This window comes from Dipodomys spectabilis, unplaced genomic scaffold (genome assembly GCF_019054845.1).
Source record: "Dipodomys spectabilis isolate Male_0828 unplaced genomic scaffold, ASM1905484v1 ptg000095l, whole genome shotgun sequence".
In the NCBI taxonomy this organism is placed as follows: domain Eukaryota; kingdom Metazoa; phylum Chordata; class Mammalia; order Rodentia; family Heteromyidae; genus Dipodomys; species Dipodomys spectabilis.
Genome location: NW_024870772.1, coordinates 32,574,883 through 32,602,179, shown reverse-complemented (window position 1 = coordinate 32,602,179; position 27,297 = coordinate 32,574,883). Strand labels below are relative to the sequence as shown.

Genomic DNA, 27,297 nt, shown 5'->3' with positions numbered 1-27,297 from the left:
ACAAAGCATGTAAATTTCTGTGGTTTAACTTGCAAGAAAGTATGTATCTCAACATAAAGAGCTGCCCCCAGGAGAGTGAGGTCTGTTTGAATGTCCTGGCAAAGAAGGAAAAAGAAAATACATGTGCTAGATGTGCCACTCAGCACGAGTCCTTCCTGTCTTGCTCCTCCTTCCCTCCCTATGAAAGCTCTTATCTTCCCAGATGAAGCTTTCAGGAGACCGTCCTTCTGCCTTCTCCAGGGATAGCTTAGAATGACTGGTTCTTTCCTGGTAGCAATTGACTCATGAGCATTTGTCTTGAGTGTCAGGCAGCCTGGACCTATTCTGGTAACAAGCACAGGGCTAGAGGCTTTTGCCTCTAAGAAGATTAAATTGGAGAAAAATAAACTTGGATCTGAACATCAAATGCTCAGTCTGTTAGGAGGAAGGAATCAGGCATAAGAATGGGCTGGGGAGGTCTGTTTTTCAGGGCTGTGTCCTTCTTGGTAAGGAGAGCAACAATCCAGTCACCATGTTAGGAACCCTATGTAGCCTGAGCTCAGAGAAGCCAAGACCCAAACAAAACAAAGCTAAGGCAGGCTAAGCTAAACAGGCATGCAAGATGGCAGAGAGCTTGGAGAGAAATGAGCATGGTTTGGGAGTATCCGTCCTTAATTTGTCTCCCTGATCTACAACTTCCCACCTTGAGCAAGTCGGTTTCCTTGTGTTATTTAAGAATACTGAGGCTCACCTCAATTTTCTCAATTGTTCTGTAAAATGGAGATTTGAGGGTTACTGTGATCATCTTGACAATGGGATTAAATTTTTAAAAATCATATCTTGACACAGCCTGATAGTTAAAAGACATTCGATAAAAGACAGAAGTATAAAAATATTTCTCTCAGCCAGGAACCAATGGCTCCTGCCTGTAATCTTAGCTACTCAGGAGACTGAGATGGGAGGATCATAGTTTGAAGCCAGAGCAGGTAGGAAAGTCTGTGATAATTCATCTCCAATTATCCACCAAAAAGCCAGAAGTGGAGCTGTGGCTTGGTGGTAGAGCACCTTTCTTGAGTATAGAAGCTAAGGAACAATGTTCACACCTCGTGTTCAAATCCCTGGACCTGTACAAAGCTTAAAACAAAATCCAGCTCTCTCCAAAAGGATTGTTAAACCATTAGGAGCTCTTAGGTTACCTGAAGTAGGATAGACATTTACAAGACAAAAGGTCTTTGTACCCTCCTCCCCCTTCCTCCCAGAGATGGTGTGAATTCTTCCTGTGACAGCCTTTATCAGCCAGCTGTGCTGAGAAATGGAATCAAGAGCAAATTTTACCTATTGATTCATTTCCCACATATTTTCCTTCCTATATTCTCCTCGTCTTTGTGCAGCTCTCCTTTATCTTCTTACTCCTCTGAAGTTTATTGTACTTTGCTGAAGATACACACACACACACACACACACACACACAAGTAGATACATCAGACTGAGCAATTGCCTGAGTTACTTTTCTCCTGTGTAATGTGTATACAGTACATGTTAATAAACTTGTTTTTGTCTTGTTAATATATCTTGGATTGCTGGAGTCTATTTTAATGTGGACTTTCAAGGTTTGGGGAAAATATCTTGCCTTCATTTAGGAATGATACATTTATGGTCTGATGAAAATCATAGCGAAGGTAGCCTGGAGCATCTCTCCTGCTTAAGAAATGGGAATGAGACTTAATTTACATGTGTGAAATGCCATGTACAGTATGGAGAGAGGGGTGCCAGTACTGCGTCTTAAACTCATGCTCTCACTGGGCTTTTGTGTTCAAGGCTGGTGTTCTACCTTTTAAGCCATGTATTCCACTTCTGGCCTTTTTGTTGGTTAATTGGAGATAAAAATCTCACATCGAGTTTTCTGGTTGGGCTTACTTCTAAAACAGTTTATCCTCAGATCTTGGCCTCCTGAGTAGCTAAAATTACTGGTATGAGCAGCCAATCACTTGGCTTGCAAATACAAACATGCACATATATATATATATATATATATATATATATATATATATATGTATATATGTATGTATATATACATATGTGTATAGGTATACATGTATATATATATGTATACATATATATGTATATATGCATGTTTATATGTATATATACATATATATTTCTCCCACATGTGCTCTTAAACTCTTTAAAGACAGATTTTATCCATTTTATTTTTGCATAGGTGTCAGGGAAACTGACCTTTAGTATTAAACATGGTGCCTTCCCATGAGGGGCTGTAGTCTAGGGAGGAGAATGGGATGGACAGCAGTGTGACATGTGTCATCCTGTGTGCTGAGGAAGCAGAGTAGCCGAGAGGCACTGTGGGAATAAGACTCCTCCATGGAGTAAAGGTCTAAACTGTGTAGGACACAAGTGATGGGACACTTGGGTTTTCTAGAAAGCCCTGTGAGGTTTGGGGTAAGAGGGGGAGGAGGGCAGGTCAGGAAGAGGCTTTGGAAGTCACTAGAACTCTCATGGGTTCTGTGGACCATGAGTAGCAGGAATCATCTGGACCAGACAGAGGTAGTGGCAGGAGGCCCTGGGGCCAGCTTGAATTCTACTTACCCTCTGAACGATGGAAAGCTATGGAAGTATCTCCTTATAGTTGTTTTGATATATACTTTTGCATGTAAAAACTTTTCTGGTACTATGGAAGGAAATAATAGAGTAAAAAATAATTTCTTCCCTTATCCCAGACACTCCCTTCTAGACACAAACAACTGTTTGCGCTGAAGAGAAATACATTGCCTATTACAAATGGGTTTTAACCAAAGAGATAATGTCAGAGTCAGAATTCAAATACAACCTAGTGTTGGCACAGAGGAGGATGGACTTAGGGACAAGAAAGGGAGAAAAGAGACTGCTGAAGATGTTTTGGCAATAGAAGGAACTAAGTCACTTTAGGAATAAGGAGGAGAAAAAATTATCCTACATTACCAAGTAGTAGCCCATAAGCCTGAACCTTACTGGGCTGTGAAATACAAGCAGAGGGAGAGGAGGTATAGAAGCTGCCTTCCAGATCGCTGCATGAGGTCACTCCATGGAGATCCTGCATGGAGTGTCAATACCGACATGAAGTTGTGGTTGAGAGTGTACATTGTCTCCATATCTTTTTCTTTTATGAGTAGTCCTCTCCAAGTTTTTACCACCATGGTTTTCCCTCTGGTGGCTTCATTACCAGCCTCCCTTGCAGCTACATGAGGCAACATGACTGGATGTGAAACAGTGAAAGTCCAAGCTTTAGTTCAGATCCTGGCCTTTCTTCCTCTTTCCTTCTCTTAGAGTGAAATATTCTCTTTGTGTGTATTAGGCTCAATCACACAGGCAGAACAACAGTATTGAGATTGTGGAGCCAGGTACGTGATACCCTTCTGGGGCTGGTACATTCAGTCATCTGAGTTTCTAGCTTTTAGACTATATTACATGAGAGAAAATATCTTTCTATCTTATCTCCTCCATTGTGCTTGGGGTCTTGCTGTTACAGAAGCTGAGCTGGCACATGAACTAAAGTAGGTACATGAAAGAGATCAGGGGTTTGCTTTGAGGTGGGGAGTATGTGGTAGGTAGAAACAATTGTTTCAACCATGAAAAATTGTTCTGCCATGGCTTGCAAGAGGTGAGAGCTTCAGAGAGAGAGACAAGTGCTCCAGACACAGACTGAAGAGCTGGTAGATATAGCTGAAGCCATAAGGGAGATGAATCATCAAATTACAAAAACCATGAAAAAAAAACAAGGTATTTTAAGAAGAACATGCAATGCATTCTATCTTACAACTATTTGCTTTAGGGTGTGTCTTCCTACTTGACTGAATCCTCTGATTTCTGGGATTACAACTCCTTCACTTCTGAATCAAACACATATTTTCAGAAAAGACAGCCAAACATACATTAAGAAGGGCAATAGACTGTGGAATTACTCCTCCCCTCCCTCTGCTCGTACTTCATACCCAGGACCACAATACTTGACAATTTAGCAAAGAGTTTGCTTCCTATTTTTCCGTATCATGGCTGTAGACAAACAATGAGTGAGGTGGAACTTATGGCAAACTTGAAGGAGCCCATCTACCCAAATGAAGGGGCAGGAACTTTTAGTAAAATACTACTACTACTACTACTACTACTACTACTACTACTACTAATTCCATTAAAAACAGGCCACAGGCACTTCACAAAGGAAGAATACAATTACAGATTAAGAAGTGCTTGTCAGATGCCAGTGGCTCACACCTGTAATCTTAGCCACTCAGGAGGATGAGATCTGAGAATCTCCATTCTAAGCCAGCCTGGGCAGGAAAGTTTGGGAGACTCTTATCTCCAATAAACTACTCAAAAAATCTGAATGTAGTGCTGGGGCTCAAGTAGTAGAGTTCTAGCCTTGAGCAAAAGAAACATAGAGGCCGAGTTCAAGCCCTTGGACCAGCAAAACAAACAGAAAAGTGCTTATTAGTGGTCAGGAAAATGCAAATTAAAGTCATAATGCATTACTCTTTTTTTTTTTTTGGTTGGTCGTGGGGCTTGAACTCTGGGCTTGGGCGCTGTCCCTGCACTCTTCAGCTCAAGGCGAGTGCGCCACCACTTGAGCCACAGTGCCACTTCCGGATTTCTAGTGGTTTATTGGAGATAAGAGTCTCACAGACTTTCCTGCCCCAGCTGGCTTTGAACCTCGATCTTCAGATCTCAGCCTCCTGAGTAGCTAGGATTACAGGCATGAGCCACCGGCGCCTGGCTTGCATTACTCTTTTTGACCTTACTTGAAAGACTAAAGTAACAACAACAAAATTATTACTAAAGGTTGGCAAGAATGTGAACTGGAACTCTTAAACTTTGCAGAGAAAACACAAACTGTTATAATCAATTTCCAAGAATTGTTATTTTTCCCCTAAAATTATTCTTATATCTGTCCCACAACCTAGCAATTCTATATGTAGGGAATTACTGAAAGAATGAGAATGTCTATGACCACAAAAAGACTGGTATAAGGATATTGATAACAGTCTTAATTTTAACAGCAACAGGTGGAAACAACCCAACAGTCCACTAGCAGAAAAACTCAAACTCATTACACTCATGTAAAAAGAACAGTATTCAACAAAGAAAGAAGAAATTCCCAATTCACCCAGCAATGCGAATGAATTTCTTATATGCAGCAAAAGCATCAGACACATTTACTATTTACCTCCTAAAAGATAGCTAGATTTTATGGTTACAGGAACCATAAATAATATATTCTCACGTGTGCACCAATAATTACTGATAGATCATTACAAGGAGCAGGAGAGGACTATATGCTGTTTGATGCTGTTTAAATGAAATTCAGGAACAATTTAATCATTTTAATATGAAATGTGCCCTTAATATGAAATGTGTTGAGGTCCCAGGCTGGAGATCCTATTTTAGAAGGTTCTAGAAGCTTTATGGAGGCTAAATTTGTGTACTAACATGTCCATTCAGTTGTATTAACATAATTTTTGTTGTATTCTTCCCTTTACTCACATGTATCTTTTTTTCTAGAAGAGTCAGAATATATTTATAATAGTTCTTAAGATTTCTTGTCTGCCAATGCCAGCCAGCATCTGGGTCATTTCAACCCAATTTCTACTGACCACTTTTGCCTGGGTCATACATTACATCCTGCTTCTTTGTACATCTAATAAAAGAAAGCCATTGTATGTCGAACCCTGTGGATGGCATTATTTTAAAATTGTCTTCTTTTAATTATTTTGTTCAGGCCATTAAATTCCTGAATACTTTGATCCTATCAGATTTGCTTCATTCTCTGCTAGGATGAGTTACTTTTTTTCTTTCTTTTCTTTTTTTAGACTGTTGTATTTTATTTGATATAGTCTTGAAAAATATAACAGGATTTCCAGAGATCTTTATTGTTGATGTGTTATTTTTTTAATCATGTCTTTTTAGCTCTAGAGAGACTCATTCCAAAAGTTGTGGTCCTTGCTTCTCAAGACTGCCTTTCTAGGGTCTGGCTGAATTGCTCCACAGGCTCAGTGTAAGCTGCCACCCTGGCAAAACTGTATCTCCCCTCTCCCAGCGCCACAGAACCTGCAGCACCTCCATCAGCTCTCAGAGCGGCAGCATCGCCCTCTGCAGGCCTCTCTGCATTAGTGCTTCCTGTAATTCTAGGAGCACCTAGGAACCACATGCAAATACCTGTGTCCCTTCTCTGCCCAGCTGAGACGGTTCTAAAGCTCACCCCAGCCTTTCTACCCACTTAGCTCATCCAGTACTCTGGAATCTGCCTCCTCAGTTCAGTGAGACGGTGGCCACCGTCCAGAAAATCTGCCTGGACCTACGTCTGGAGAGTGGAGTGGCCGCAGGCAGAATGCTGAGGTTTACAATTAAGTTCACTGTGCTTTTCTTTTCTCTAAGATCACAGGGCTATGGCATCAATTGCCCAATGCTTGGGAGCAGTTGCCTGCTGATATTTTGTCTCTCTTTTTTCTTTCACCATCCGGGGACTTGAACTCAGAGTCTGGAGGCTGTCCCTTAGCTTTGTTTGCTCAAGACTAGAGCTCTATCACTTGAGCCAGAGCTCTACTTCTGGCATTTTGATGGTTAATTGGTGATATATGAGTCCCATGGACTTTTCTGCCTGGGCTGGTTTGGAACTGTGATCCTCAGATCTCAACCTCGGGAATAGCTATTTATCACAGGTGTGAGCTGCCAGCATTTGGCTATACTTTGTCTCTTTTACTTAGCTTTGTAACCTGGGGCATTGTGTCCAGAAATAGTTATTATGGCTGGAAGTGGAAGGTGGATCATGGACAGTTGGTTCAAACTTTCAGGAAGTTCCAATAGGCCTTCCAAATGTCCTCCCATAAAGACCCCTGGCTAAATGTCTCTGGCCTAGTAAAAGAGTTTTGCAGATGGTTGCCCAGGGTTAGCTTTGCTGGAGCCATTACCATCTATAGTGTACAGTTGATCTTGGTGAACTGACAACCTCTGAGAACAAATTTGGCTTTCTGAGTAGTTTTGCCTTTAATGAGAGATACTTTTCATTCTAAATTAATTAATTGGACTTCTAGTTTCCCTTTTCCCATGACCCCAGGGCCTAGGCTGTGCAAATGCTTGTCTATTTTTCAGTCACACCTCCAGTTTAAGGAGCCCTGAAATCTGGAACGGGATCATTTTTGCCCCAAACTGGTAAGTCTTGCATGGTTGCTTATAATGCAGACCTGGTCTCACTACCCACCTTCTATGATTTCCCAAAGATTAGCCATTTCACTGACAACCTGCAATTTTTATCTAAGAGTGACATGAATATTGAACAGGAATATGGTCAATTTTTATACTACTCTATTCCTATCAACTGCTAAATAAGGCAAATAAATGAATAGTATTCTTAAATACAAAAACAGGATGCTCTGATGTAATCTGTGGTTCTTTGGGTAAATGAGAAAAAGTCACAATAGCCATAAATATGACAAGAAAAATCAATGTTAAAAACTTGCCAAGAAGACATGGTGGTTCATATCCATAATCCTAGGTATGAAGGAAGCTGAGATCTGAGGATCTTACTTTGAAGCCAACCTGGGAAGGAAAGTCCTTAAGACTCTCATCTCCAATTTACCATCAAAATACCAGATGTGGAGCTGTAGCTCAGGTGGTAGAGTGCTAGCCTTGAGCAAAAGAGCTCAGGGGCAGCACCCAGGCCCTGAGTTCAAGCTACAAGTTCCAGGACTGGCACTGGCACTGGTACACACACACACACACACACACACACACACACACACACACGAAAGTCATATTTCAAACACTAGCCTTGCATAAATTACTTTTTTACAAGTAATTTTAAGTGTTTTATAACACATACTCATTTGTTTCACTCCTCTGGCTTAGTGACAGCCAAGTAGAAAACCTGTCTTCCCTGTTAAGACAGTGACATCAGTAATGCCATCTTTGTAAATGATCAAGTGCATGGGAAAACTGCCTGTCACAGATGCCTACATTTCCTGTTGAGCTGCTGTACCCTTAATGCCTCTTCTAGAGTCTTGTGTAAGTTACAGACCTTCCTTGAATTTCTAGTCCGCTATCACCTTTTTACTCCAAATCTTGATTACAGCTGTCCCTTGGTATTAAAGGCAGCCCAGTTCTAGGACTCTAGGTGATACCAAAATCCAAGGATGTTCAAGTGCCAGAAATGAAATGTATTTTCAAAGAATCTATGTATGTGCTTCCATATATTTTAAATAATGTCTAGATGACTATCAAATGCAATGTAAATAATCTGTAAATAGCCATACTACAACATTTAGTGACATGACAAGAAATGAATCTATATGTTCAGGACAGATAGAATAGATGCATTTTTTTCAACTATTTTTTATGTATAGTTACTATCTCCCTCTTTCCTTCCCTTACTCATTTCTCCCCTCCTTCCTTCACTCCCTTCCTTTTTGTGCTGGTACTGGGTCTAGTCTTTTCACTCAAGGCTAGCACTCTGCCATTTGAACTCAAGCTCCACTTCTGGCCTTTTGGTAGTTAACTGGCTGGCTTTGAACTATGATCCTCAGATGTCAGACTCCTGAGTAGCCAGAATTTATAGGCATGAGCCACCAGCACACAGCTTTCTGCAGTTTCTGGAATCTAAGGATGTGAAATCCATAGATATAGAGGGAAAACTACCTTCTGTGTAACAGAGGTGTTCCTAGAGTTAGAACCTTTGTCACATTCCCTTTTTCCTCTTGGCATAGTAAAGGATCATTCCCTGGATTCATTAAGTTTATAATCTTGAATGAAACAGTGACTTATTCATATTCATTGTGCTAAGTACTGACTCAAGATGCACAGAAAAATGAGAGTGGATCCATGAACACAAAAACTCCCAACTGTGTTGATTGCATTTGCATAACTTGTGTGTGACTGCAATTTACAACATATGTTGTGCAAACGTTTTCCAGCAACTTCCAGGTTAAATCTATAATATGCCATGTCTTTTTCTTGCTATTTATTATCTTCCTCCAGACATTATGTAGATATAGCACGAAGGCAGCCTGGTGTGGTCATGTCAGAAAGAGATAAGAAGGCAGCGAACAGAGCTGCTGTTATGCTTCGTCGTTTATGTGATTTGAGGTTTGCTTCAACTCTCTGTAGCTACCGTGTATTTGCTGTTAATGTGGTGGTGGTGTTATCTCCCTTACCTATGCCCTATGGTTGTTGGTAGAATCAAAAGAAATAATACACATCAAAGGAGCTTATAAATTATAGGCTACTATTTATTTATTTGATTTTTATAGAGCCCCAAATCAATGGAGGGATGGAGGGAGAAGGATCTGCATTTTGAGAAGTTGCTCAGCCCCAGGGGGTTCTAGGGAAAGCCCTCCATGTCAAATCAAAGGATTAGAAATCTGAGGATTTTATTTCTCTTCTTGTTTAGTTTTCTGTGGTGTTGAGGATGGAACCTGGGTCATCATACTAATGAAGCACATATTCTACCACTGAGCCCCTCCCAGCCCTAGACATGAGAGTGTATAATTATCTACGTATGAGTGAACTTGTATGCATGTGAGCCAAACTGAGACTTGAACTCAAGGCCTTGTGCTTTTGCTTGGCTTGTTTAAGATGAACACTCAAGTACTTGAGCCATACCTCTACTTCTGGCTGTTTTTCTGGTTAACTGAAGATAAGGGTCTCATGGACTTTCCTGCCTGGGTTGGCTTTGAACCTTGATCCTCAGATCTTAGCTTCCTGAATGGTTAGGATTATAAGCATGAACCACTCGTGGCTGGCTAATCCAATTATCTTTATTCAGAAAAGATTAAATATTTTAGGAGCGCACAAAACAAACATCTACATTAAAATAGCTAGAATGTGCTATGCATGTAGCTGTAGCAGAATTTTATAAATGTGCTGCTGACAATTGGAATGTCTTTGTCTCAAAAAAAAAAAAGGTGTAGTAGTTTTTCGAAATTGTAGCTGATAATGTATTTTCCATGGCAACCAACCCCAGTCTCTGGTACATTTCAGGGAGTTAGTGGTTCTGATATTACATGGGTAAGTACCTGTTTGGGAGAGAAGCTAAAATTGCTCTGGAAAAATTGCATTTACGAGAATAAAATTTAATCATAGTAGTTGACATCATTGGTTTAAATTTTTCCCAGCTTAGAACAGATATTTTTTTCCTATAAGAGGAGGAGAATTCCTGGATGAAGTAATGCTGCATGGCCCAGCTCACAAGGAAATCAGAATATTTGAAGCTGTGTTGTCACATTCATTTTCTGACAACATATTAAACTGTGTAAACCAAATTTTTTTTTTTTTTCAAATAAAGACTCCCTCTCTATCTGATTTTGCACAACAGTGCTGAGTGTATTTTGGGTGGCTTCCCAAATTTTGTTGGGCAAATAGTAGGAGAAAACTCAACTCTGGTGATAATAGAATTGTACATTCTACAAAATTTGCTATCTTGTATTCTCATTCAAAGGTATTTAAAAGAAATATACCTCAAGTTGCAAAGCACCAGCCTGAGAGGGAAAAGCCAAATGAAAGTACAAGGCCCTGAGTTCCAACCACACCAAAACACACACACACACACACACACACAGAAATAGATATTTGTTCTCAAATATATCTATCTGCCTATCCATCTATCATTCATCCATCCATTTATCTATCATCATCTATCTATTCTAATTTGACTTGTGGTTACCTCTTGTGAACCACATGTTACTAAGAAGTATTCTTTTCTGGTTTTTGTTTTGTTGCCTTGTGCTGGTCTTGGGCTTACACTCAGTACCTGGGTAGAGTTCCTGAGTTTTTTTGCCCAAGGCTAGCACTCTCCCACTTGAGCCACAGTTCCACTTGCTACTTTTTGGGTAGTTAATTGGAGATAAGAGTCTCATGGACTTTGCTGCTTGGCCTGGCTTTGAACCATGTTCCTCAGATCTCAGTCCCCTGAGCAGCTAGGATTACAGGTGAGAGCTACCAGAGCTTGGTCACTTGTGTATTTTTTTTTTTTTTTTTTTTTTTGGTCCGGTCGTGGGGCCTGAACTCTGGGCCTGGACACTGTCCCTCAGCTCTTCAGCTCAAGGCTAGCGCTCTACCACTTGAGCTACAGCACCACTTCTGGCTTTGTTTTCTGCTTATGTGGTGCTGAGGAATCGAACCCAGGGCCTCATGCATGCAAGGCAAGCACTCTACCACCACTGAGCCACCTTCCCAGCCCTGTATTTTTTTTTAAAATTTCTCCTTCCAGTTCTGGTTTTTCTTAACTGTGTTTGGTATCTCTATTGTTAAGTTATTGTTTTAGCTTTTTGATAAATTGGTAAATATAAAAAATAATACTATATAATAACTATTTTAGGATTTTAACTGTTATTATAAAGGTGAGCTACAGAGAGGTTACAGTTATATAAGTCAAGGAATGAGTATATTTCTTTCTGGACAATGTCACCATAATTGCTATCTTAATCCCTAGTAATATTCTAAAGTTTGTTTTATGTGGTTTGAATGCAGATCCTTTTACATTAAGTTATTTATGTCCATTTAAATAGGTTTCTTTAGGTAGCACATAATTTAGTCTTGGTTTTATTGTGTGTGTGTGTGTGTGTGTGTGTGTGTGTGTGTGTGTGTGTGTGTTTATGTCTATGTTTTATGCTGGTCCTAAGGCTTGAACTCAGGGTCTGGGTAATGTCCCTGAGCTTTTTTGCTCAAGGATAACCCTGTACCACTTGAGCCACATCTCTACTCTGGCATTTTTGGTGCTTAACTGGAGATGAGTCTCACGGACTTTCCTGCCAGGGTTGGCTTTGAACCATGATCCTCAGATCTCAACCTCCTGAATAGCTAGGATTACAAGTATGAATCACCAGCACTGAGTCTTGCTTTTTTATACAATCTGACAAACTTTGGCTCATTATTGATGTTTTTAGAAAAAATGCTTTTAGGAATCAGAAAACATGAATTACTTGTATAATTCTATTTGGTTATAATGTCCATTTTTGAGTTGCCTTCTTTGTTGTGTGTGTGTATGTGTGTGTGTGTGTGTGTGTGTGTGTGTGTGTGTGTTGGGATTGGAGGCTCAGGGCCTATCTCTACCACTTGAGCCATAGATCTACTTGCAGCCTTTTGGTAGTTAATTGGGGATAAGTCTCTCAAGGACTTTCCTGTGGTGCTAGCTTAGAGATTCAATCTTTAGATCTCAGCCTTCTAAGTAGCTAGAAATTATAGGTATTAGCCAGGAGTGCATGGCTTCCTCATTACTTTTTACCATCAGCCTTGTTATTCTTTTTTTTTTTTTTGGGGGGGGGGGTTGTCCGGTCGTGGGGCCTGAACTCTGGGCCTGGGTGCTGTCCCTCAGCTCTTCAGCTCAAGGCTAGTACTCTACCACTTGAGCCACAGTGCCACTTCTAGCCTTTTTTTTTCTGCTTATGTGGTGCTGAGGAATCGAACCCAGGGCCTCATGCATGCAAGGCAAGCGCTCTACCACTGAGCCACCTTCCCAACTCAGCCTTGTTATTCTTTTACTATTGAGTCTCTTTGTAATCACACTTGATTACAAAGGGTAGTGTGGGGCTGGGTAGAAGTTTCAGGCTGGGACGGATCGCTAGAAATAATTATTGATTAGAGAACTGGCACTTTCAGCCCTTTGACTTCTAGGAGGCAGAAAAATGCTAGAGATAAGTTTGTAAATAATCAGAGAGCTTCTGGGTTGGGAAACACTTGGAGGCTGGGAAGGTGGCATGGCCATACCTCCATCCCCTGCCCCTCACACCTTCCCTGTGCCAATTATAGAACCTGACGAGGAAGACGGAGGAACCTCTGAGCTTACAGTCAGCTGTTCAGAAGTTCAGGTGGTCTCTGGGACTTAGGACTAGGGTGTACAGTGGGGGCAGATCTTGTAGAGTTGAGCTCTTAACCTTAAGGAGTCTGTAACAACAGGAGTCAGACTTAAATGGAAACTTTGGATATCCAACTGGAATGGGAGAATTGGTTGTTGGTGTGAAAAATCGCACCATGCCCCCAATTTGTGTCAGAAGCCATCATTCTCAAGGGAATGTATTCTATGTTCCTTTGTAAATCAGTTGTCAGATGTTTCTGTGTAAGCAGGATCAGAGAATCTCTATCAGCGTGGGATTTTAAAGTCCAAAGTAGGGTGAACTAGTCAAACCACATGTTCTTCTAGAAGATTCTGTTACAGTTCCACCAGTGATGTCACAGTGTGAAAGTATTCTAACTGTGATGTGCCACAAACATAGCTGGGAATGATTTTCACTGGTTAGATACTGAAACTCCACCTGACTCACAGAGGTAGCTTACTTGGATACCTACTAGCCCCAGGCTATTTGACACAAAGGTGATGGAAGAAGTCTGTTTTCCAGGAGCTGGGACATCCCTATGTATAATTTCCAACAGGTAGAATTTGCCTTTGGCATCTTTTTCCTTGTACTCTTCTCCACCTGACTTTCCTTCCTTAGCCTCTCCTGTTGCCAAGAGCCCTCAGCTATGGAACCTGGTTCTCTTATGCCCATCCCCAGTTACCTATGGCTCCTACCTAGACCTCAGTCTGACCAAATCAGAACCCTGTTCCCTGGTGTGTTCAATGATCTCAAAACTTTACTGACTTTAATATACACCCCAAAGGTTCTTTTTTTTTCCATGTTGTATCTAGGAGCCAAGTAATTCTAGCTGTAATTGTAGTAATTCTGCCTGTAATTCTAGGCTGACATCTGAGGTTCATGGTTCAATGCCAGCCAAGGCAGAAAAGTCTATGAGACTTACCTCCAATTAACTACCACAAGCCAGAAGTGGAGCTTTGGCTCAGGTGGGAGAGTGCTAGCCTTGAGCAACAGTGCTCAGGGACAGCACCCAGGTCCCTGAGTTCTAGGGCAAGACTGGCAAAAAAAAAAAAAAGAGTAGATAGGAATCAACCTTAAATGTTTTGATTCTACCAACCAGGGTAGGCTCTAGGGAAAGTCTTTATTTTGGTTCTTTTAGCCAAGGAAGCATTTACATGATTCTTAGAATCATCAAGGTTGAAGTTGATGGTGACCAGATGCTAAAAATCTCTGAACTGAGCCAGGCACCAGTGGCTCACACTTGTAATCCTAGCTACTCAGGAGACTGAGCTCTGAGGATCGTGGCTCAAAGCCAGCCTGGGCAGGAAAATCCATGAAACTCTTATCTCCAATAAATCACCAGAAAACCTGAAGTGTCCCTGTAGCTTAAATGGTAGAGTGCTAACCTTGAGCTGAAGAGCTGAGAGACAGCGCTCAGGCCCCAGAGTTCAAGTCCCATGACCGACAAAAATAAAAATAAAAAATAAATCTCTGAACTGATTTACTTCAAGGGCATGGGGCAGATAGCAGTAGAATTTAGAGCAGTAGTTTGTGATGTACATGGGCTTAAGCAAGCCCATGGCTCATGCCTGTAATCCTAACTAGTCAGGAGGCTGAGACCTGAGGATCATGGTTTGAAGCCAGCCTGGGCAATAAAGTTCATGAGACTCTTATCTCCAATTAACTACCAGCAAGCCAGAAGTAGAGCTATGGCTTAAGTGGTAGAGTGCTAGCCTTGGGTACAAAAGCTCAGGGACAGCACAGAGGTCCTGAGTTCAAACCCTGGCACACACATACAAAAAGTTTAATCATACCTCCTCACCCCCAGTCTCTCCCCATAGACCCACCTTCCATTATTTCTAGGGGCCTTGTTGGTAAGGTTGAGAAGGGGTGTGGGTAATGGCAGGGCTGCTGCCGAGGGGTAGGGATGTCACATCTCTCTGGATCATTAATCCTCTTCTCCTTCAATGGATACATTCTGCCCCCAGAAGTTATGGGCTTTACAGTGGACATATTCCCCTCTGTTTTTCTCCTTTCATAAATACATGTTGTATCTACAGTGGACAGGAGATGAGGTGGTTCTCCAGGATAAATGCTCATCTGAATTAGCAGGTGTGGTACTGCTAGGGATCTCCTGCTCTGTCTGCAATAGCCTTTTCCATTTGGCAGATGAATTCTGGTTCTATTCTTAGCACAATGCAGAAATCAAATGACTTCGACCCAAAGCTGAATGCATTTAGAAGTTTCCGGAAAATGCTAGGATTGGCACACCCGACCCATCTGGATCTGGTACCTACCACCAGATCCAAAGCCTGTGCAGGCAATCTCTCTGGGGGAGGATCTACCTCAGGAGGAGAACTTGTTCCACTATCTTTAGATTCAAAGTGCTACACCCAATAGTTAATGAGTCACCTTCATTGAATGCTTTGTCAGAGATTTCCTCTTTCAGTTTTTGGAAGGGAATTTGAAGGGCAGAGAGTCCAAATAACCTGTTCTATGAAGCCCAAGTTGGGAACCATCAAGCCTTGGAACCATCTATACCTCACCCATTTCATGGAGAGCATTCTCTGAGATGGACTTAGAAAACTTCGGAGAAAAATCTGTTTCTTCTTCTGAATATGAAGGTGAGGTATCTTGCTCACAGAGGAAAGTGGCAGAAGGTGGCATTTCCATGGAACAATTCCCGTAACATTGTTTATATCTCTCAGGAACCACTCCTTCGCATTAACATCGTTTAGCCACCATGGGCAGACACCTGCCACTAAGCCTTGGTTCCCAAGCTGTATGCCAAGGTACACTAAGTCACAGCAGCAAAATCACATAAACCTAACACGATACCTGAAAATTCCCAGGACAACACATTGGGAACTCTTAGTCCACAGTTTTGACAGTAGCTCTATAGTAGCTCTCCCTTCCATTCCATGATAGCATGCCTTTATGAAGCTGAGGCTTTGACTGCAACTGTGACACAAAGTACGGTGACAAAAGTACCAAATGGAGCAGGACATGAGGGTAGACTTGTCCAATCTGATTCCAAGGTTGGAGACGTGCAGGGCCCACTAGCCTACACATGCCACTAGCAAGCAATTGTGGCTCCTTAAGTGAACTAAATATATATTTTCTTCCAATTTCTGCTAGATTTTGCAATGGTCAGTAAGGTATACAAACGTTTAAGTTGCTTAGATCTCCCTACTTAATATATGGAGGTATGAGGTTTCATTTGGCCTTCAGATTGTGGCAAAGCTGAAGTCAGGCACTGGTGGCTCACTCTTCCAGTTCTAGCTACTCAGAAGGATGAGATCTGAGTTTGAAGCCAGCCTGGGAAGGAAAATCTGTGAGCTATATCTCCAATTAACTATACACACGCACGTGTGTGCGCGTGCACGCACACACACACACACACACACAGAGGAATTTTAGAGCCTTTCCCCTAAGCTTCTGAGCTGACCCCACAGTGCTACCTGAGCCTTCTTGGAGGGTGGGTCTATTATTTCAGCAGGAAAAAGACCAAGAGCTCACAGCTTCTCTACCCATGTCTGAGCTTTGACCTCCAGGTCACCATAAGTCAAAATCCTTCTGCAGCTCCTCTAGGAAGAAGTGATCTCAGAGAGCAGGGCCTGATGGGGGTGAAGCTGGAAGGGTAGGTCTTGCAGTTATATGGAGTCACTATGTTCTTGATAAGGGAGAAAGAGAAGGAATGTTCTTCTAAGAAAATTGCAGAGGTCATTACTGAGGAGGGCTGTGTGTATGCCTGCACACATGTTCATATACACAGGTTTAACAGTCAAGTCTGGAGAACCAGTGGCTGGTGAATAAAGGCAAAATCTTCCTGGAGAGAAATGAAATTGGTCCTTAATATTTAGCATGTCAATTATCAGAAAGGGTGGGTACTGGGAGTTTTCCTTTCTTTCCTTCTTTCCTTCCTTCCTTCCTTCCTTCCTTTCTTCCTTCCTTCCTTCCTTCCTTCCTTCCTTCCTTCCTTCCGGCCTGGGCACTGTCCCTGAGCTCTTTTGTTTGAGGCTAGCGCCTACCACTTTGAGCTACCATGCCACTTCCAGTTTTCTGGTATTTAACTGAAGAAAAATGTCTCATGAACTTTTCTGCCCAGGCTGGCTTCGAACTGTGATCCTCAGATCTCAGCTTTCTGAGTAGCTAGAATTATAGGCGTGAGCCACCGGCACCTGGCTGAGCTTTCCTTCTTGACAGAGTGAAATCACTCAGCATAAATCTTTTGAGAACCTGAGTGGGATTTGTCCACTCCGGAAGACAGTAGAAAGGAACTCTAGTGAAGACAATGAGGCTGTGCTCATGGATTCTTGATCACACTGGGAAAGGAATTCATTTGAGAACACAGAGGAGGCAGTCTTTTAGATCTTGACCACATTGGGGAGGAAATTCAAGTGTGCACTCATGAGGTCCACACTGGGGAGGGAATTCAGATGAACACACATAGGAATAACAGTAGGGGAGGAACTCTGGTGAACACACATAGGGGGATCCATATGGGGAAAGGAAATTAGTGAACACACATGGAGTCATAATGGAGAAGGAACTCAGGTGAGGGAAAAGAGACAGCAGCCATGGAGCCTCGGGAGTGAGGTCTTATGATCTAAAATGCCTTTGGGTGAGACCTAATAAAGAGCAGGTTGGAGAGGATGTGGATTTCATGAATGAGACTCAATCATGAATGAGAACAATAACAACAAAAAGAAAAAAAGATGGAAATTCAGGAAACCTGAAGGGAGCCAGAGAACTGTCACTTCTTCCTTCTTGGCAGCTATACTTCCATCTAGTAGGATCAGTAAAGCTCTCTTGGGTCTCAACTTCTCAGGAACATCTCATCTAAGTGCTGCTCTTGTCTATGTTGGCTAGCTTTGCTCAGGAAAGCTTAGGTTAGGTCCTAAGCTGCTCCTCCAAGTGGCCAGAGGTGGCTAGGGCCAAGGGTACTGTAGCTCTGGATCCCTTCCTGCCCTGGCCCCCCAATTGAGGCTGACATAAACACTGCTACTTAATGTCTTCCTGAAGGGGTCTATTCCCCTCAGACAGGATATGTGATCATTGCTCACTTAGTTAATGACAAAAGAAGCCTCATCCCAGAGGAAAGAAAAAAAATCTTAAAAAGGATTCTATTCTACATTAAAGAAAGAGTCAGGGAAAGCAAAGTTTGAAACTCACTACATCTAAGTGATCCCCAGGGAAGGATGGCTTTCTGTTGACTTTCAGGGATGGCCACAAGTCAAGGATGGCCCGGATGGCTCCAGTCCCTTTACTCATGGAAGAGGCCATACCTGCATCTCATGATTGCAATAGAGGGAGAAGAAATGTTCCCGGTAAAGCAAAGCATCACAGGCCAGTGGAAGAGGCCATGTTTATTTTACTACTGATTTATTCCTGGGGAAATGTAACAACTAAGTGGTCAAAAAGAAAATGAGCTTGGGAAATGAGAGTACGGCAAACACTCATGCTGGTCTTTGGCTTAGAGAGAAAGCCTAACTTCCATTATATCCTGGATCCTAGGGATCGTCATCTATTTGTAAAACCTCTTAGGATGCTAACTGGACTAGACCATTGCATTGGCCAACAACGCAGCCTGATATTTGTGCTTCCATCTGTGAACGGCAGAGTCAGGCCTGCTTAGTTTCCCTGCCAACTGTTAAGGAAGCTGTCTTTTTAACAACAGACATGTAAAGCTAATGGCTCCCTATGAGGCACCAGCAACCCACTGCTGTGCTTGGTAAGATACTGCTGGCATCTAGGCAGGATGACACTGCTCATTATTGCAGGGGACAAAATGGCTCTTGTTATACATTCATAGGAATCAGAAAAAAAGGCATTATTTATGGCCCTTATGTTCCATGCCCTACTTACCAACTTCATCCCTGATGTTTGCAAGTTCGATTGACAGCTCTTTTTCCTTCACAAGGGCACTTTCATTCTGAAAAAACAAAACGGATACCGAGAGTCCCCTGGTTTTACGTTAGGTACGTACTTTCACATGTTTCATTCATGAATCATATTAGGCAATTATCTGTAAGTCTGGCTCTTAAGGAGATACACTGTTTTCATTATAAAAGCATACAAAAAAAAAACCTTGTAAAGTCAAGTTGGACTCTTTCTTTCATATTCATTCAAATGTCAAACTTGCATTATATAATACCTGTGGTTGTGCTTTCTCTATATGGCATTCCCAGCATGCTTCTTTGCATGCCTGTGTCCTATACATTAATATGTTGACAATATGTTACTATATATTGCTAATTCTTACTATGTTTTTTTGAGGACTTTTTTTTTTGTGTGTGTGTACTGGTCCTGGGACTTGAACTCAGGGCCCCCATGCTATCCCTAAGCTTTTGTGCTCAAAGCTAGCACTCTACCACTTGAGCCACAGCTATGATTCTGGCTTTTTTTGATGTTTAATTGGAAATAAGAGTCTCATGCCTAGAAAAGCCTGTCTTTGAAGTACAATCCTCAGATCTCAGCCTCCTGAGTAGCTAGGCATGAGACACTGGAGCCCACCAGCATGTGATTTTTGACCAATTATCCCTTTGAACTCAGGACCTCTCACCTTTACTTGGCTTTTACATTTAAGGCTGAGGCTCTACCACTTGACCCACATCTCTACTTCTGGTTTATTGCTGGTTAATTGGAGATAAGAACCTCGTGGCCATTTCTGGCCAGGATGGCTCCGAACCACTATCCTCAGATCTCAATCTTCTGGGTAGCTAGTATTACAGGTGTGAGCCCCCAGAACCCAGCCAATTTTATTCCTTTAAACCTACCCTTTATTCATATCTAGTTAGCTAACTAATGAATAAGGAAAACTGGAACCAAACAACAGTAATTAAAGTTACCAAACTCTTGCATGACTAGCATCAATAGCAGAAACAGGAAACAGAAACAGGGCAATGAATACATTTGCAGCTCAACAACTGCTTAGTTGTTTTCAAGTCAAATACATTCTGTGAGGTAACAAAAGTAGATACAAATGGGCCACCTTTGTTTGTTATGATTTTATTGATTAGCATTGTGATTATGTAATGTTAACAATGGTAAGAGATGGTGCTTGAGGCTGTCATTCAATCAGATGTACTATCAGGCAAACTAATTTCCAGGGAGAGAGTTTTGGCCAAAATGTAAACCAAATATATAATGAAAAGTACCTTCAGGACCTTGAAAATGTTGTTCTAGTTTGCCTGTTCAATGTCCTCTATGAGTACACCTGTTAAAGGCCCTAGGGTAGACTATGGGATGGGCTATGGAGTCTTTAAGAGGCAAAGCCTATCAGGAGTTCTTTGAGGAGGATTAGGGGACCCTGACCCTTCTTCTTTATTGTTTGCTTCCTAGTCATGAAGTCAACAGTTTGTTCTACAATGTGTTTCCCACTACTGCTCTCCAGGACACATACTTGAGAGGCCCAAAGCAATGGGTCCACCTAACCTTGGACTAGAACTTCTAAAACTGTGAACCAAAACAACAAACTTTGTTTCTTTTTAAGTTAATCATATCAGCTATTTCATCACAATGCCAGAAAGTTGGCTATTACACAGTCTTTTTTCTTTTAGCAGGGAGGTTTAAACTCAAGACTCTGTGCTGACTAGGCAGGTTCTCTACCATTTGAGCCATGCCTCCAGACTATATTTTGCTTTCATTATTTGTTTTCAAATAGGATCACACATTTTTTGACCATGATCCTCTTATTTATATTTTCTGTAGAGCTGAGATGACAAGTGCAGGTCACCCTGACTGACTTGTTCATTGAGATGTGACCTCACTAACTGTTTCCCTGGCTGGTATTGAACGTTAGTCCTCCTGATCTTCAGTTTCTTCATGGCTGAGGTTACAGACATACATAGTTCTTTACCAATCACCTTTGCCATTGGTTCATCATCTCTGATGAACCTGTGTTCAATGGGCCTACAGGCAATTCTCACAATTTGGTTTCTGGGTCTGGGGCACTTAGACTCAGATAACAGGGGTATTATTTTGTGTTCCTAGGAGAGTCTAGAACTCTCTAAAAGGCCTAATTAATCATGTTAAAAAAGTGATAATTAATAATGTCAAAAATAAAACTATTATAAATAGATCTGTTATACTCACAGGTACTAACCATTATTAGCTAATGATTTTCTTAAAAGTGTGGCAATGGAACAATTTTTGAGGGGAAATGGATGTGATGTGAATGTTGTGCTATATATTGAAACTCTAATTCTCAAGGCAGTGCTGTTAGGAGTCAGGGCCTATGGGAATTGATGAGGTCATGAATGGGATTAGGTCATGAATGGGATTAGTGCCCTTATAAAAAGAGGCCCAGAGAACAGCCCTGTCCTTTCCGCACTTGAGGACAGACAGACACTGTCTATGAGAAAGCAGGCCCTTACCAAACACCAAATCTGTTGGAGCCTCGATCTTAGACTACCAGTCCTCCGAAACTGTGTGACATGACTTTCTACTGTTTATACAGTGCCCAGCTGATGGCATTTTGTTACAGCAATGTGCATAGACTACCCTCATCTTATCCATAAACCTCCTCCTTCCATCTACCCCATAACATTCCTGCTTTCCCTGAATTTAAGGCTAGCAAAAACCTGAGAGAGGACATTTTCTTCAGGTCCATTAAACCAGGCCACCTCCATGTAATGGCTGCCGACAGCGTTGTTATAAAGTTTAAATAAGTTAGCCTATAAAATGCATACATGTGTTTTGATATCAGCCTTATGCTCTGGTATGTATGTATGTATTTATGTATGATATATGATGTGTTCTGGGGATGGAACCCAGGGGTGTGAACATGCTAGACAAATGCTCAGTCACTGAGCTGCACACCTAGCCTCTGATATCTGGTTTTTTTCAGCACCTTACTATCAAGTCTGTAAGTTTGTATATGTATGCATGCATGTACAATGCTGGGGATAGAATGAATGATTTTTATATGCTAAACATGCGTTGAGTCATATCCCTAGGCTCCTACTCTAAATTCTGACACAGTTAAAGAATTTGGGCCAAGTGCCAGTGGTTTATGTCTATAATCCTAGCTACTCAGGAGGCTGAAGTCTGAGGATTGCAGTTGAAAGCCAGCCCCAGACAGGAAAGTCTGTGAGATTCTTATTTCCAGTAAAGTACCACCACCACTACCACCACCAACAACAAAAACTATAAGTGGAGCTATGGCTCAAGTGATAGAGTACCAGCCTTAAGTGAAAAAGTTATAGGATAGCGCCCAAACTCTGAGTTCAAGCACCAACACACACACACACACACACACACACACACACACACACACACACACACACACACACACTTCAGAAGGGGGAAGGGGACAAAGCAAATATCTAATCAGATGGATTATAGAGCTTATGAACTTGTTCTACCAGTAGTAATATGGGCAGCTGATAACCAACTTGTTATACAAGTTAATAAAATGTAGTGTTTTGGAGAAGGGTCATCTTAAATTACTGCAAAAAATGAACTTGCCTTCTACTTCCAGGCTAATTTTGAATATTCACATTCTTTGATGTTGATATTGAATATTAACATCTTCTAACACAGCTAGAGAACTGAAAACCTGCACTTATCAGTCTAAGAATAGCACCCATATGTGTTGTTCTCAGAGTGATACATTGGTAAGATTCAGGCCGTGAATCAGAACTTAACACTAACAACAAGCCAACTGTAGTCTCAAACCTACAGCCTAAGTCTTTCTCAACTCTATAGTGGCACATGTTGGTGGTAGCAGTATTCTGCCCAGGGTTCTCCCATACAATGAACCCTACTGAACTTCGTAGGCCCAGAAGAATCAGACATTTGGGAAACAGTGTCTGGGAAGCCTGAGATGGGGAAGGCCTCCATTGGATACTGGGCTGATGATGAAGGACATAGGCAGGTAAAGATTTTAGACAGACAAAATTTATTTGACAATGAAAGAAAGACATCAAAAGGGATTTCCCATAGAAAGTTGCCCCAGACTTGAGAGTTCTAGTAGAACAGTTTTTATGATACAATGGTTCCTCTCATATCTCCTCCCTGGGCTTTGCACTGATTACTTTGCACTGGTGGCCTGTGCATGTGCTGTTCTGGGAATTTTCATTGGTTGAGGGGGAACCTAGGGCATGATGGGCCACATGTTGTCAGCCATGTGTCATGTCTATCATTTTCTATCCCTATCTATCTAACTGAGGAGGCCTAACTCTCCCTCATTCCCTCCTCCTTGGAGGATAGCACTCCTAACTTCCATAAAGGAATGAGGGCAATGACTGCTCTAGCTGCTTCCTGTGGAGAGTGGGCAGAGTCAGACCCTTTACTTTGGAGAACCGTGAAAGCCAACACTTTAGAAAGAAACACCAAGAAGATGGAGGGCAAAAGAAGAAGAGAATAAGAGAAAACAACAAGAGAAGAAAGGAGAGGGATGAGAACAAGAAGCAAGGGGATATGACAGTGAAATCAAAGTAAGACCCTATAAAGTTTCCCAGTTGGGTAAGCAGGTGACATTGCAAGAGATCAAGGAGACCGAGAGTCTAGAGTTACCTCAGCAGTTCGATCCCTAGTATCACACATACCAAAATAGTAAATACATAAAGATGGAACTCTCTTTGTTATGCTCAGGCTATACAACCACCCTGTTTCCAACTTGAGTCATTCAATGGCTCAGCAAGGATGGATAGGTGGCCAAAGATAAGCCTGAAATGACAAGGAAGGTGACCAGGGTTGGGAATGCAGCTAAGTGGGACAGCACTGGTTTTAGGATGCACAAAACCCTGAGTTCATCACCAGAACTGTGAGGTTGGGATAAGGGGGTGAAGAGAAAAATAACAAAAGTCTGGTAAGTTCTGACTTACCAGAACTTAATAATCTTCTTTTCTAATAATAAATATTTATATATCTTATTTATTAATAGCTAATATTAAGTAGTAGTGAATAAAGATTATTGGTGCTGTTACCAAACTCCTTATAGGCCCTTTATCCTTCGCTTCTACAAATACGGAGAATGTGCCAAGATCCCCCATTTCCCCAAGGCTGCTAAAATCTATGCATGCTCCTTAACCTAAATGGTCCTGTCTCTGCACAGAACTACACACCCCTCCTCTTTAGATGACTCAGGATACCTAGTCAACTCTATACTGTATTGTTTAGGGATGATGACAAGGGAAAAAACCCATACATTTTCAGTATGGATGCATTTTCCCCCACATGTTTTGGATGCACAGTTGGTTGGACCCATAGATGCAGAACTGGGCTGACTACCAACCAGTGGGTCCTGTGACCCATTTTATATAGAAGGGAAACTGAGGCTATATGGCAAAGGTAGGGTGTGTGTGTGTGTGTGTGTGTGTGTGTGTGTGTGTGTGTGTGTGTGTGTGTGTGTGTGTGTGTGTGTGTGTTGTATTGGTACATGGGCTTGAACTCAGGGCCTGAATTCTGTTCCTCGGCTCTTTGCTCAACACAAGTGCTCTACCACTTGAGCCTCAACGCTACTTCTTTCTTTGTGGTGGTTAATTGGGGACGAAAGTCTCACAGAGTTTCCTGTTCATGCTGGCTTTGAACCTCAATCCTCAGCTCTCATTCTCCTGAGAAGCTAGGATTACAGATGTGAGCTACCAGTGCTTAGCTAAAATCAAGACGTTTAACCAACACGCCCTTTGCCCATCAAACAGCACCACATGAAAGATTCTCCCCTCCTCTCTACACTTAGACAGATGTAGCCCTAAGATCCATATTGCACTGGTCCTTAGGGGCAGTTTTTACCCCATAGCTTTTCACTGACTGGAGGAGAGTCTGCTTCAGACTGAGCTGGCTCTATGGAAAATTCCCAGGCTGCACTTTCTCCCCCATCCCACAGCCTGCACTACCTGTATGTGTCCTTGGCATTGATGTGTAGGTTATGGGCTATGTCTATACAGTCCCAGTGTTTAGGCCCTCTTCAGCAAGCCTTGAAGGCTATAACTTCAGATAGCATAACTCTAGAAGGAACTTTCCAATGGCCCCTGAATGCATTCTGGCAAAAGACACTGGCATAGCTCAGCCCTGGGCTTGTGAAGGTCAGCTAGCCTGTGTGGTCTGGCAACAGCCCTTCTCCCTTTAAGTGCTTATATTTGAAACATCAGCCTTTGTACTTTATGGATTCTTTGCATCAAGCAAGTTGCTTTTTGTTTTCTGTAAGCCAAATCAGAATGATCAGGATGACCCACAGGGAAATGAGTCAACAACAATGCCCAAAGGAACCAGTGTTCCTTAGGCAGGAGGTGAGTGTCAAGGACCTTTCTACTTGCTACTTCTTGTCCCATGTTTCCCCCTTTCTCACCCCATCCATTGTGGTTCCACACAACCCAGCAGTGGTGACCCAGTATAGTAGAATTCCCTTTGCAGGGCTCTCATTTCCCAGCCATGCCAGGTCCCAAGTGATGACAGGGCAGAATGCCTGGAACCTGAGCAAGACCTCCTCTGCTGGTCCAGGGTTAGATCAGCACTTCCCAAATTAGGGGATGAGTGGAAAATTCCTGACCTGTGCCAAGCTCGTGAGATCCTGTGTTCACTTAAGAGGGCTAAAAATAGAACTCAATGTTAATCATCCAACCATCCTAGTGATACAGTCCAGAGCTGGGAAAGCTGAAGAAGGCCATTCTTCTGAAAGGACTGTTTATGAAGGGCTTAACTAGAAACGGACTCTTGGGGGCCTCTCTTCTATGTTCCCAGCTAGCAGCTGCATCTTCTTAGTCAGCTCTTTTATTTAGTCACGGAGCTCTCCTTTGCACTCCTCGCTTTCCATTTCAGCCTGGTCTATAAATCTCTAGTTGCAATCCAGCATGAGTAGTCTACAGAAACAACTCGGCCCATTACCTCCAGTCCTGAATGTTTGCAGCAAACTACCTTTTCTTATAGATCTTGCTCTCAATGTCAAGGCCTTTCACAACTCCTGGGAAATGCTACCTTTCATTGCTCCTAGCTAGAGACATGTGGCAAAGCATACAACAGACACATCATCCTATTAACTTCAAGCAACTGGACGTGCAGCTAACCCCCAAGCCAGCCTGCCACAATCAGTTACCTGAACATGCTGGCAACCATAGAAATTATTGGTTTCGATGGCTGATTATCACCATGTGAACCTTCTGGTAATAGGAAGTGAAAATGTCTTTTCTTGTTAGTATTACCGTGTGCTTCTCGACTTGAGCATCCATCAGCTAAGCCACCTCTTTGAACGTACCAACTACCCCACAGCTGTGTATTACTATTTTTTTACTACTCTTATAAAATTATTTTTAAGTAGTTGTATGAAGGGATTTTGATTCAACAAAATGGTTTGTAAGTACAATGCATCTTGACCAATGTCATACTTTCCACCATTCTCCCCCACCTTTCTGCTGTGTATTATTAAAGCAGACTCCTGGGGGATTCTGAGATGCCTTCACTCTCTGCTACTGCAGAAATAGGAAGCTGATAAAACACATCTGATACTCTCTGTGGGCCTACTATTTGCTAGACAGCTTCAAGCAACATGTCTTTCAGCTGGGCTCTGGTAGCTCATGCCTATATTCCTAGCTACTCAAGAGGCTGAGATTTGAGAATCATGGTTCAAAGCCAGCCTAAGTAGAAAAAAAATTCTTAGAAACTCTTGTTCAATCAACTGGCAAAAAGCTTATGTAGCATAGGTATGGATTATGTGGTTATAATGTCAGCCCTGAGTGAAAAAGCTAAGGAACAGTACTCCAGGTCATGATGAGCCCAGTATGGACACACACACACACACACACACACACACACACACACACACACACACACACACACACACACACACACACACACACACACTTCTTTCTCTTATTGAATCATCTATGCATGCACAATTATGGACCAATCCAATTTGGCAAGGCTGTGTGAAGATGGAGATGGAGAAGAAAACCAGGGGAAAAAAAGCAGAAGAATGTGAAAGCCATTTGCTCCCTAGGCAAAGCCCAGGAGAACCACTGACACAAAATAGTACTGGGAACTTTGTGGGAACCTCTGTCATTCCTTCAGATGAGCCCTTCCTTAGTTTTTCTTTTCTTCTTTCTGCCTCTGGTCTAGATAACTCCCTTTGGGAATTCTTGGTGGGCTGCCAGGGATACAGAGAAAGGTTTCATAAAATTCAGTGTAGCTCTGAGCATCTTTATAACCCATTCCCATTCTGTATGTCTACTATCTATCCATCTTATCTATTCTTTAAAGCATATATATCCTTTAAGCTCACATACTCTTTCTATATAATTTGTATGTATATATATATTTGTATATATATAATATATATATACACATATATATAAATGATGCAAATAAAGACTACCTGTAAGCCCACAGACTCAAGTAGTCTTGCCTAGATTTTTAGCCAGCTAAAATCTGAATCAGTGCAGATGAGGAAAATCCAAAAAACATATGATCAGGATCACTCTTTTTTTTTTTCCAACCTAAACAAAAGAAGCACAAGGGAGGGAGAGGTTAAATAAGAAATCTATGGAAT

At 41.9% G+C, this 27,297-nt stretch overlaps 1 protein-coding gene across 4 annotated transcripts in view; it reads right to left on the bottom strand.

The window, feature by feature from the left end:
* The window catches only part of Mtus2 (microtubule associated scaffold protein 2), a 386,941-nt gene that overhangs the window by 39,751 nt on the left and 319,893 nt on the right, over positions 1 to 27,297 (bottom strand). For all 4 annotated transcript variants that reach the window (XM_042685472.1, XM_042685473.1, XM_042685474.1 and 1 more), the window contains one exon: positions 18,678 to 18,744. In XM_042685472.1, coding sequence (XP_042541406.1) covers positions 18,678 to 18,744 — 67 coding nt within the window. The remainder of the gene's footprint in view (positions 1 to 18,677; positions 18,745 to 27,297) is intronic.